General features: G+C 33.7%; 1 protein-coding gene across 5 annotated transcripts in view; it reads right to left on the minus strand.

The window, feature by feature from the left end:
- Positions 1 to 1,309: 1,309 nt before the first annotated feature.
- Positions 1,310 to 13,068, minus strand: part of LOC124451197 (E3 ubiquitin-protein ligase DZIP3-like) — a 55,288-nt gene continuing 43,529 nt past the window's right edge. Inside the window, exons 1-2 of one of the 5 annotated variants that reach the window (XM_047001831.1) lie at positions 8,992 to 9,021; positions 1,310 to 2,580 (exon numbers count right to left, since the gene is read on the minus strand). In XM_047001831.1, coding sequence (XP_046857787.1) covers positions 1,310 to 2,572 — 1,263 coding nt within the window. In that variant the 5' untranslated portion in view covers positions 2,573 to 2,580; positions 8,992 to 9,021. Of the gene's footprint in view, positions 2,581 to 3,065; positions 3,214 to 6,420; positions 6,603 to 8,991; positions 9,022 to 13,068 lie in introns of those variants that run through there. The other 4 variants (XM_047001827.1, XM_047001830.1, XM_047001829.1 and 1 more) reach the window with 4 other exon arrangements.

Raw genomic sequence — 13,068 nt, forward strand, 5'->3', positions numbered from 1 at the left:
GCCATTTATCCAACCTTGAATCATCGAGTGCAGGGCCGAGAGTGCATCGTTCTCTCGGCACGGCACTGCATTCGAAGTCTAGAAGTTCAAAAATAGATATGAGACCATTTTCATATCCTACAGCAAGAAGTTCTTCATTGGACGACACACAAAGAGATGTAACGTTTGCACGCATGGAGACAGTCAAATGATGATGGTTTGTTAAATATGTCCAATCTAAATCCTCAAACCAAGAAAACTTTCCTTGTTTCAATAAATTCCTTGCCAATAATCTTTTTTCGTTACTGCCACCAATTCTGTTTGCAATACTTTGTAAATAAATTTTACCAAATATACATGACTCCTTTATTGTAAAAAACAAATGAAATATTAGTTCCTCAAGTACATCTTTTCTCAAGAAATTTCGTAGTTCCTTACTGATTTCAAACAACTCAGACCTAATGGTTTCCCTGTTAATGTCTTCCACAACCATTAACCTCGCACAAACCACTTTGACATCTACTGCCCAGCTAAAGTCAACATTTTCGCCACATTCTATCATATGATAGATTCCATTCTTCAAAGCATATTTAATCATAGCAGTGTTCATCTGATCTTCAAAAATGTTCATCTTCTTAATTTGTTCAAACACTTTTTCACAAGCATGCCATAAGAACTTATGACCATTTTTTGGATTAACTGTAAACTCATGCTGTTCGTAACCATCTGATTTCAACCAATCAATGAGAGATTTGTGATACACGGTTAAACAATCATCGTAAACTGGCAAAATTTGAGATAGCACTTCAATGATTTTACTGCGGACTTCAAACAGGATGTCACCAAATAAACTTAAATAGCTCAACAGTAAAGTTAATGGTAAAGACTCTCGACAGGCAGCCAACAATACAACAAATTTCATGAAAGTAATTTCTGAGATAACAGAATTACTGGGACTTTTCTGCGTTAACAATTCTTTTACTCTTTTGAATTGCTTTGTGTAAACACCGCTTAACCCACTAGGGACCAATTGTAGAATGTTTTCGTAAGTAAGCTCAGTATTTTCTTCTTTCAAGCTCAGTTGTGCGTAATACGCATAAAGAAATGATCCCTCACATTTTTTAACTAATGACAATAGAAGGTAGAGATTTCTCTTCACCCGATTATTCAACTGATTTTTCAAATACTTGTACAGGTCTTCTTCGTTGTTTTCATCACGAGGACGAGTTGTAATTTCCACAGGATTCATGTCTTTCAACTGCTTTTGAACAGGAAGTTCTGGACGACTGGTGATGAGGATTTTAATCCATTTAGGCAGTCGGTGAAATTCTCATGCAATCAATTCCAACAATTCACTTTTGCCATCAACTTGGCTTTCATCTAAGGCATCAATAACCAAAAGCATTGGTTCATGATCTTCCCATGAATGCAATGGATTATTTAATAAAACAAGGAAAACATCGGCGATTGATTCTTTGGAATGATTTCTCTGTAATTCTTCTTTTAATTTAGATTTGAAATCTGATATTGTATCACACATGCTACTAGCCAATGATTCTATCAATATTCGAGGATTTCTATAATCTGATCTATTATATCTGCAGAAATGACGAGCAGCAAGTTTCTTCTTTTCAGAATATCGTCGACACACCTCAGCAGCAAACACACTTTTACCAACGCCAGGACCGGCAATCAAAATCATGACATTAGAAGCGTCTTCACTTCTATCGTTAAACCAAGTGTTGAGTTTTTCAAATAACCATTGTCTAGTGCCTTCAAGGTATTTCTTGTTAAGATTTTTTATAAGACCGTTGAAATTACACTTTCCAAGCTTTTCGACAACTAAATATGTTTTGTCCAGTAACATTTTTTTTACTCCTGCTACATCATCTCTTGTTTTCTTTACATCCTCATTTAAGTTCGTAACTTTTGTTACCATCTCTTGTTTCATCTCTATAACATTTCTTTCTATTACTTTCACATCTTCTTTGATTTTTTCAGTGACATCGATTAACTGCTCTTCTGTTTTATACCATTCTTTTAACATTTCAATATAATTTGCCTCATCGGTAGTGAGGGGAGCTTTCTTTAATTTATCAATTTCAGTTTGTCGAATACCCAGACCAACCAATGCTTTTGAAATTTCCTGCCACAAGTTCTCAAACTCACTATCATCTACACTAGTTGTAGTTATGTGACCGTACACTTTGTTTCGATAAAACTTTATTCTTGCAATGCTTGCTGAGTCTGAAGAATCTGAAGAGGAAGGAAGATAATCCCATCCTCTAGTTGGCGCTTTTAGACCACATATATTTCGCAATAAGACAGTTAATAATGTGATGTCAAAGTTTTCAATGTCAGGGTCACCAACTGACGGGTAAAGAAGATCCCATTGCTCATTCTTAATGACTTTAAATTTTATAGATTTTAGTGTCTTCTTTGTAGAGGGATCTTTAAGTTTACTAGCTAAACTTGATGGCTTTAATAAAGATTGCAGTGTTGTTTTTAAGGCTTGGGTTCCTTTATTGATTAAAAGTTTACTCAAACGAGATCCATTTTCCTCAATCTTTAATTTCTTAGGTGGCGAAGCCATTTTTTATTCTAGAAATGAGGAATGAGTTTGTGAAAAAAGGTATAATTTAAAATGTACAAAATGTTCACAAAAGTTAAAAGGACATATTAAAAATAGTAGTACAAGTCATTTATAAAGACTTGTGTGCTTCATTTCTTTCTCTCGATAAAAATTGTGTTCACTGCCTAGTGACATGACCCAATAATTGATCTTACATCAAGGCATTAAAATAATAGAATGATACAATGAAAAAACACTTAAAATGATAATATTTTCGCCCACTCGGCGCGAGAGGCAACATATATCTTATGATACTAACTCCTAGTTAATAAATAATATATCTTATTTGTCTAACAATCGTGTGGTGAAGAGATACGTCGTTCTTTTAACAGGATATATCAAACTGGTTTGCTAGGTTGTATGAATACTTGCTTATTAACATTTTGATAGGACTACATTGCCGATGATTCTGTTCCAATTTAAAATTTTTGCTAGACTGCAGTTTAGCGGACACCCGAAGCGCTTGTGACCGCGGGCTCGTATTTGCTTGGGATTATAAGGTAGGGTTTGGGTCAGCGTCCAAGGTGTTCGCTAAACTGCAGTAGTCCCTCATAGAGCCATAGCTTGACTCTAATCATATATTTAAACTCTTCGTCATTTTTGACAAGCTGCTAAATCCAAATCTAATTGAAATGAAAATAAAGAAAACTATCTCCTATCTGATTTACATTTTCCTCACCAAAACACAGAACACAGGGTGAGAGATAAACAACGCGACATATGAATAAAATACCTAACAAAATACAAGTACGGACTGCACAGACTATCAAGTTCCTTGTATTTTTTGTCCAAACCAGATATATTTGATGTCTGTAATCACCACTAAAGCGTATAAATGAATGATATTTTCAGCTGCAAGGTTTTGACTATAGTCACTAAAACAAAGCGCAGATTATACGCTCTAAAGCATAGGTAATTGAAGAACAACATAAGTATTGACTTTACTTAAAACAATTCTATTCGTGATCGTTAACACATACGATTATTACCGATGACACAGCCGAGGATATCACAACGAACAAATACTGCCTGCCTCACTGCCTCACTCGCATGTACAGCGGCTACCCACAAAAACTAACTAGTGATAAATTATATTATTGTTATAATACACTATAACTTGACGTCTACAACTGCTCCCCCCCCAAAAAAAAATGTTGTTGCCCCCACAAATTTTACATCCTAGCCACATGCCTTCTCATATTGATAACACTTAAAGTGTGATTCCGTTTGAAGATGCTACGAGAATTTCTAAAAACTTAACAATTGATGAATGTCTTCTGCATGATGAGATAACTTAAGAAAAGTAAAAATAATACACAAATTATTCATTACTTTTTTAGGCAAACTGAAACGTAAAAATATATTAATGGAGTATGTCGCGGTGATACGAGAACAACTACAGAAAGGAGTTGTTAAAAAGGTGAATCATAAAGCGAAGGGTAAGGAATTCTATATGCCACACAGAGCAGTCGTAAGGAAGGACGACGTGGTGGTAGTGTAGAAAAGTGTGATCTTTGGTGGAAGGGACAATCCTGGCAGACTCGACCACAAGATTGGCCCCCTCCTCTCGTGACGAGCGCTACTGAGTATAGCAACGCAGAGAAGAAGATCAAACGGGAGTTATCATTCCTGACTGTTGAAAACCGTCGTCTTGACCAAATTCTCGATAAGTTCGAGCTACATAAAATAATCAGAATTTTTGGATGGATGGCACGGTTTACGCACAACTGTCTTAACCCAAAGAAGACGAGAAATGGAGCATTGACTACGGATGAAATGTTGGCACAAGAGGAGTATTGAATAAAACGAGCGCAACAACAGTTCGTGAACACGGAAGAATTCTTTAAAGATAAAGAGCAACTCAATCTCCAGTTAAGTAATAAGGGAATATGGATATATCGTGAGGAATACCCAATATACCTCCCCGACCAAGCGAATTTTACTTCGAAATTGATGCAGAGAACTCATTTTAACACTTTGCACGGTAGCGTAGGATTAACTATGGCCCATGTACGCGAGAAATTTTCGTTCCAAGACTTCGCAAGTTAACAAAGAAAATCATTGGATCTTGTTGGGGCTGTAAACGATTCAGACAGACACCAGCGCAGGTACCTTGTCCTGGTCCCCTTCCGGAGACAAGAACAGACCAATCCAATACATTTGAAATCATTGGCGTAGATTTCGCAGAACCCATAACGTACAGAAAAAATAAAAGAGAAGGGAAATCCTACATCGTTTTATATTCATGTTCTCTGACACTGGCAGTATTTCTTGATCTCGTGCCTAGCTTGGAAACCATTGAATTCATCAAAAGCTTTAAACGCCTTGTGGCTAGAAGAGGAAAACCTTCCATCATATACTCAGGTAACGCTACCACCTTCGTGGCAGCGTCAAAGTAGCTGAAGAGTGTACAGAAAGACGAAAAGCTCAATAACTTTCTCAACAAAGAATTAGTGTCGTGGCGGTTCAATCTCAGTAGGGCTCCCTGGTGCGGAGGTCAGTTGAACGGTTAATAGGATTGATGAAGAGCTGCTTCTATAGGGCTATTGGAAACGGTGAGTTAACTTGGGATGAGTTGTCTGAAGTTTAATTGGAGGTGGAATTAGCGATAAACAGTAGACCGCTTTGTTACATGGAGGAAGACGACAACAGTCTACTCTTACACTTAACTCAATGCTTTTGTTAAGTCCAGTCACCTTCCTGAATTAAAACCTTTTCACTAACCCAAGAGTCTGAAAAAACGTGCAAAGTATTTAAAGAACACTAAGAAAGAAATGTGGCGTCATTGGACCAGAGAGTAAATGAGAGGCTTAAGAGAACATCATCGAATGAAACATAATGCACGAGGAACAACTATTTCGGTGGGTGATATCGTATTGGTGAAGTCAAACCAAAAGAACCGAAATCATTGGTTGATGGGTAAGGTAGTTGAATTAATTGAAAGCAGAGATGGCGTGGTGCATGCGACAAAACTGAGAACAGGTGGAGATCACTTAGACAGAGCTTTTCAACATTTATAACCTCAGGAGTTATCATGCAAATCAACCCAGACAGCGGACGGGGAGCACAAAAAGGAGAAGATATCAAAATTAAATCCAAACGCCGAACATTTTGTGCCTATAAGACAAGAAACCATCGAGGCAGAACAACGTGTGTGAGAAATTTTACAGGATAAGAACGATGTACATTAACCATAACATTAACTACTATAGCATATGACTTGTAACATAAAAGTCATATGAGGGAGTGTGTGGGAAACTTTATGTTACTTTTGGGAAAAGACTAAACACGTGGGTTTTGTTTTGGGGGGGATAAAAATTATGATGTTCGTATGTTGCTTATGAGCGTATTTCCTTTGTTATAAAAAATAAATCAAAAATATCTTTGCGTGAATATCGAGTGTGAGTAAATAAGGAAACTTTGAAGAAACATTTCCCTGTTTCCAAAAACATTTATACATTGTACTGTTTACTTAAGTTTAATTATTTTTAAAACGAATTGCCACATTATGACGTGGCATCTGTGAATGTCAAGCGCATCACTGACTCAGAATTATTTATTATCAAATCTTTTCTTCGTGTAAGAGCCGCAATTTTTACAGTGGGTAATTTGAAACAAAAAATGAAACCTACTTTTCAGTCGTGGTATTAAATATAGCTTTAAAAGTCACTTATAGAATCATTCAAACGATTTTTATTCGGAATGGAAATAAACATTCATTTGTTTATAGTCATACTTCATACTACGCAATGCTTCGGTATCAAATTTCTTAAGTTAGAAATGTAAATACAAAATCTCGGTTAACTTACGTAAAATTACCTTTGTTTTAGAAATAAGACTTCACATACGACGACCGTGTGGACAAAATTATGCTTGCTTTAGTTCTTTACATGTTACGTACCTAACAAAAGATAAGAAATTTAATATAAAAAACGTGACTACATACATATCAGTTAAAAAATGGTGATCATAATTCATACCTTGTTACATCAATCTTTTATCCATATAAGTTTTGTTACATAAACACATTTGAATAACGAACGAAGATGAAGAGTGAGTCAGGATCTCCTTCAACAAACAGTACTATAAAACATTAATGACATCTATGTAGAACATTCTAGTTATATAACTAAGTATACATCACTGACTAAAAACAATTGTTATAAAAATAAAAATACATAAATAAAAACCTCATGCAGAGTACATAATAACATTGAGATTAGTCAAATTCCAAAGGACTAATGCTAAATCTTATAAAATTTTACAAGTTTTAACTCAGGAATAGAGAATCATCTAAGACAGGATTTGAATATCAATGATTAAGAAACAATTGTCTTTCGAAACGGTGAATGAATTTTTTCTTATCATTGATAAAAAATTCCATACATGTATAGTCTTGCATAAATCAGTTCTTAGTATAAAAAACCTTTGATATTGAATAAACCATTGTAAATTATGAATACATACCAAACATCAACTGCACGCAATTATAATTACTTATGATCAATAAAGACACTGTAGATACAAGGGTAAAGGATGCAATGAAAGTAAACCTTAAAACTGTTAAACAAACATGTAAAATTTACAAAAATAGATTCGGTTGCGTCCTTCTCAGTGTAAATACATTTTTCCTATGTTAACATTTGCTTATTTTACAAATGTTCTTACTTTTCAAATGAATAATTTGCTCAATACAATGAACAACATTTTGCTAGACACACAGCGATTAGTAAAATGTGGCGCCGGTAAAAAAAGGGAGGTGATGCATGATTGGACATGCTATCCTTTCTACATAAATTTTTAGAGATTCCCATTTTTTCCGTAGACAAGTATCTTATTTCACCTCTCCCATGAGTTTGAAAGTGTTTTGCTTTCCCTTGCCATGGAGCTATTGTCAATAGTTAGAAAGTTGGTATATCAATTTAGATATGATTTCTCATGCATGTTTAGTCATACTTTATCGAGATGCTGCTTTAGCTAATTTGTTATGTCGGTAATGTAGTTCTAAAATATCGCTTAATATATGTAACATTACCTTCCTTTAAGAAATAAGACGACCGTGTGAACAAAATTATGCTTGCTTTAGTTCTTTACATGTCACATACTCAACAAACGGATGAGAGATTTAATATAAACAACGCGACCACATACATATCAGTTGAAAAATGGTGATCATAATTCATACCTTATTGTTACATCAATCTTTTATCCACATAAGTTTTGTTACATAAACACATTTAAATAACGAGCAAAGATGAAGAGTGAGTCAGGATCTCCTTCAACAAACAGTATTATAAAACATTAATGACATCTATGTAGAACATTCTAGTTATATAACTAAGTATACATCACTGACTAAAAAAAATTGTTATAGAAATAAAAATACATAAATAAGAACCTCATGCAGAGTACATAATAAAATTAAGATTACTCAAATTCCAAACGACTAATGCTAAATCTTATAAACTTTCACAAGTTTTAACTCAGGAATAGAGAATCATCTAAGACAGGATTTGAATATCAATGATTAAGACACAATTGTCTTTCGAAACGGTGAATGGATTTTTTCCCTTCATTGATCAAAAATTCCATACATGTATATTCTTGCATAAATCAGTTCTTAGTATAAAAAGTCTTTGATATTAAATAAACCATTGCAAAGTATGAATACATGACTAACATCAACTGCACGCAATTATAATTACTGACCAATAAAGACACTGTAGATACAACAGTAAAGGATGCAATGAAAGTAAACCTTAAAACTGTTAAACAAACATGTAAAATTTACAAAAATAGATTCGGTTGCGTCCTTCTCAGTGTAAATACATTTTTCCTGTGTTCAACATTTGCTTATTTTACAAATGTTCTTACTTTTCAAATGAATAATTTGCTCAATACAATTAACAACATTTTGCTAGACACACAGCGATTAGTAAAATGTGGCGCCGGTAAAAAAAGGGAGGTGATGCATGATTGGACATGCTATCCTTTCTACATAAATTTTTAGAGATTCCCATTTTTTCCGTAGACAAGTATCTTATTTCACCTCTCCCATGACTTTGAAAGTGTTTTGCTTTCCCTTGCCATGGAGCTATTGTCAATAGTTAAAAAGTTGGTATATCAATTTAGATATGATTTCTCATGCATGTTTATCGAGATGACGCTTTAGCTAATTTGTTATGTCGGTAATGTAGTTCTAAAATATCGCTTAATATATGTAAAATTACCTTCCTTTAAGAAATAAGACGACCGTGTGAACAAAATTATGCTTGCTTTAGTTTTTTACATGTCACATACCCAACAAACGGACGAGAGATTTAATATAAACAACGCGACAACATATATATCAGTTGAAAAATGATGATCATAATTCATACCTTATTGTTACATCAATCTTTTATCCATGTAAGTTTTGTTACATAAACACATTTAAATAACGAACGAAGATGAAGAGTGAGTCAGGATCTCCTTCAACAAACAGTATTATAAAACATTAATGACATCTATGTAGAACATTTTAGTTATATAACTAAGTATACATCACTGACTAAAAACAATTGTTATAGAAATAAAAATACATAAATAAGAACTTCATGCAGAGTACATAATAACATTGAGATTAGTCAAATTCCAAAGGACTAATGCTAAACCTTATAAAGTTTCACAAGTTTTAACTAAGGAATAGAGAATCGACTATTTAAGACAAGATTTGAATGCCAATGATTAAGACACGATTTTCGAAACTGTGAATGGATTTTTTCCCCTTGCTTAATCAAAAATTCTATACATCTATATTCTTGCATAATTCAGTTCTTATTATATAGAACCTTTATTATTAAATAATCCATTGTAACTTACGAATACATTTCAAACATCAACTGCATGCATTATAATTACTTAGCTATGGGAAAAAACACTGTCGATACAACAGTAAATGATGCAATGAAAATAGTCATTAAGATAATGCTAGTCTCAGATGTACAGTGACGCTGAGAAGAAAATTGTAGTTTAAAAATCTCAATCTTAAACTATCTCCTATCAAGATTAATCTCTGTGAATTTGGTGTTATCATTTCTCTCTATATCATTGGGAATGTATTTGGTATAGGCATAAAACATCTCACTTCATGGTAGGGGAGAAAATTGTCGAATGATGTGTGCTAATGATATTGGGCTAAGCCACAGGCGGATCTAGGATTTTTCAAACATCAATCATAAAACGTCGGAGGCGCTCCACACCTGGGGGTCTGAGGCATTCTCCCCTGAGAAATTTTGGATTCCAGAGAATTGAAAATGCCATTTTCAGCGTTTTAGAGCAACACAAAATGTATTTTGTGGGCATCGTTTTTGCGTAAAAACAACACATTTTTTGCTTACGTTTTTTTCAAAAAAAAAATGAAGTGAACAATACTTGAATGTTTTGCCAAATATTTAGGCTCATTATCATGCCAAATATATGGCTCATTAGCATGTCTAGGAAGGTAAAATTTAGTTTACAATAATGCTATTCAAAAACAGATATTGTCTTTAAAAATTTCTACCAAGTTGTCAGGCATAGACCCCCCTAGAGACCTCCATTCAAACCTCTATGTAATGAGTTAAGTTAGAAATTTGGTACTACAAGTGACAGTTCATAGATATAGAAAAGCTCAGACTTCAAACCATGCAAGTTTATTGTAACCCTTTACCCATCTCCACATCAGTGCCAGCAAATTCACTTTTTGAGAAAAAACTTAAAAATTTTTTCAGGCAAAGATTAAGCAAAAATTACCAGAGTGAAAATTTGCAGTTAAGGACAGCTTAATGCCATAAATGTTTAGTAGGCATTTCACTAGACTATTATATCCTGTAAGTATATGCAAGGTGTGCTATATAGCAATCACTAGTAGCATTGTATTTGCAAATAAAAACAGAAAGTAATCAACATGTCTTTAATTATATAATTACATGAATGTTAAAATTGGTTCATGTGTCATGCTTACTGGTTATGATAAATATCTTTTCATATGATCAAAGCTCATTTAAATGTAAATCTGAAATAATTTAGTTTAGAAATTATAATGATCATCAGAAAAATTACCTAGTGATCATGAAAAATACTTTGCTGTTTTGCCAAATTTCAAGGTTTATCTGCATACATAGGAAGACATTTTTACTTTATAGAAAATGCTTTTCATACATCAATAGCCCTTTGGAATTTATGGCAAACAATCTGGTATGAGCCGTATATTAACACACCTTTACATCTCTACATGAGGTGTTCAGTTAGAAAAGGGGACAATATGTGACATGGGACAACATTTTATGTATGAAAGGTTTAATACCATTCCAGTCAAATTGTCAAAATAAAAAGCTTCATGGATCAGAAGACTAAAAATCACAGGTTATAGTAAACAGCTTCTCATGTAATCAATGTTAGTTTTCTCAAATCTTAAAAAATGTGTAGTGTAACTGTCCAATGATTGAATGATCAAATCAATGATCATAAATTGAAAAGCCCCAAACATTTGTTTATGATAAAGTAAATAATAGTATGGCGCCTTATGGCTACAGATTTTTTGTCTATTGAAATATATTTGCAGGAATGTAGGATTCCATCTGATTGTAGTTTAGTTTCTATCATGCTTTAGAAAATTACTATGAAACGATCAAACATTCAATTCAGACAGTGAGCTTGTATGTTAGTTCAGTTGGCTAACAGTCGAAATCGGTCAAACTAATCACAGTAAGACAAAAATTCAAATGAACCAATTGTAAGATAGCAATTGGACTCCCTTATACGTCCGGCCACCCCTATTATCAGTCGAGACCATTCCAGACTGTCCACTGATCTGGCCATTGACCAATTAAATAAGCGTTTTTGGCGTTCATAGACTCCTTTATCCGTCGAACCTGACTAGTTCGGTCGGTTATTCCAGGTCAATCGGTCCCCCACTTATCGGTCGGTTATTCCAGGTCAATTAAAATTCAACTGATCTGGTTACCAACGAGATATTCATTGCATTAGTCATTAGTTTTCAATAATAAATAAAGCTGGATTTTATCACGAAGTAAATGTGATAATAAAGTAAGAATAATTAATGATTTTTAATTAATATGTACAGGTAATTTTTGAATTTCAAACATCAGTCGCGCGAAGCATTTGACATACACTACATCCGCCCCTGGGCTAAGCGTATTACCGTGAGTAATGTAAAAATTTGTCACATTGCTCATGTTTAAAGCAATATTTTAAGTAAAAAGGATTCCTTTGTGAAATGAAAGAATCATGGAATTTTCACAATGTACGCAAATCACACTTCCATACTGTATAAAATCATCTTCATTTTCTCGCTGAGTCGGTTGATGCAGAAGATTACAAATTTGTCTTGGAAGATCTGACTGAGCAGAAAACTTGCGTAAATATTTTTTTTAAAATGTATGCCATTATATTCATTAAACGCAGTGTTTTGGGAAATATACCCAAAGGCCGAGAAATAAAAATAAATGTGAATATTCATGATAGCTACAGTAAATAATGTTATGATAAATGACTTCGCTTGGCCCCAAATGTGGACACTGTTTTTTTTCCAAAACAAAACGAAATGGGAGGGAAAACCGGTGGATCCGGTAAAAAACCCTCCAATAAATAAAAAGATCAAAATTTAGAAAAGTTTAGTAAAATTTTTGTTGTTTTAAGATGTTTCATATTTTTGTTGTTTTCAATGATCCCGATGCTCTACTTTAACATGCAGCGTAGTCAGACCTGGCTTCGTCGTTCGTATGTTAATTTGCAAAGCGACAAAAAAACATTTGCCTGACAAAAAAGTCGGCGACAAAAAAGTCGCCTGACTACCCTATTTATTGACACCGCAAATATTTTGTGTTCGAACGAAAGCAACGAAAACTTTAGTAGAGAACAAAAAATGAAAGAGTGCAGCGTGTTAACAAAAATTTTAATGAACAGCCAAAAAATAAAAACAAATAGCAGCTCATACATAAATCATATGAAAAATTCATTCAGTACGTTCAACCTGATCATTCACCGACCAATAACAATGAAAAATGAAATGACCAAAGTGACGTAGTGACTTGCAAACAAATTATTTTTGATGGCTACTAGATTTCATTCGATCAAAATTTCTATGTTGCTTTATTAGGACCTTCATTAATAGCTGACTTTCACTCGTGTGTTTTGTCCGAAAATTTGACAATTGTGAAAATTTAGTTTTACGGAAATTTTTAAAGGTTGAATTTAAAAATGCGTTATACTGATTAATAGTATGCATAACGAAAGTCGCAAGTGGGAATCTTTCAATAAGGATGCTTGTTTCTTCGTGCTTCTGTCCAACTTGATCGTTCATTCAATGTCTAGTTATTACGTTTACAGACATAGCTACTCTATAAAAAACACATTATAAATGTCAGCATAATGAATGAATAAAATCAGAAATTATATATGTTGAAAAGAACAAA

Source organism: Xenia sp. Carnegie-2017, unplaced genomic scaffold, assembly GCF_021976095.1.
Source record: "Xenia sp. Carnegie-2017 unplaced genomic scaffold, XeniaSp_v1 HiC_scaffold_24, whole genome shotgun sequence".
Lineage (NCBI taxonomy): Eukaryota > Metazoa > Cnidaria > Anthozoa > Malacalcyonacea > Xeniidae > Xenia > Xenia sp. Carnegie-2017.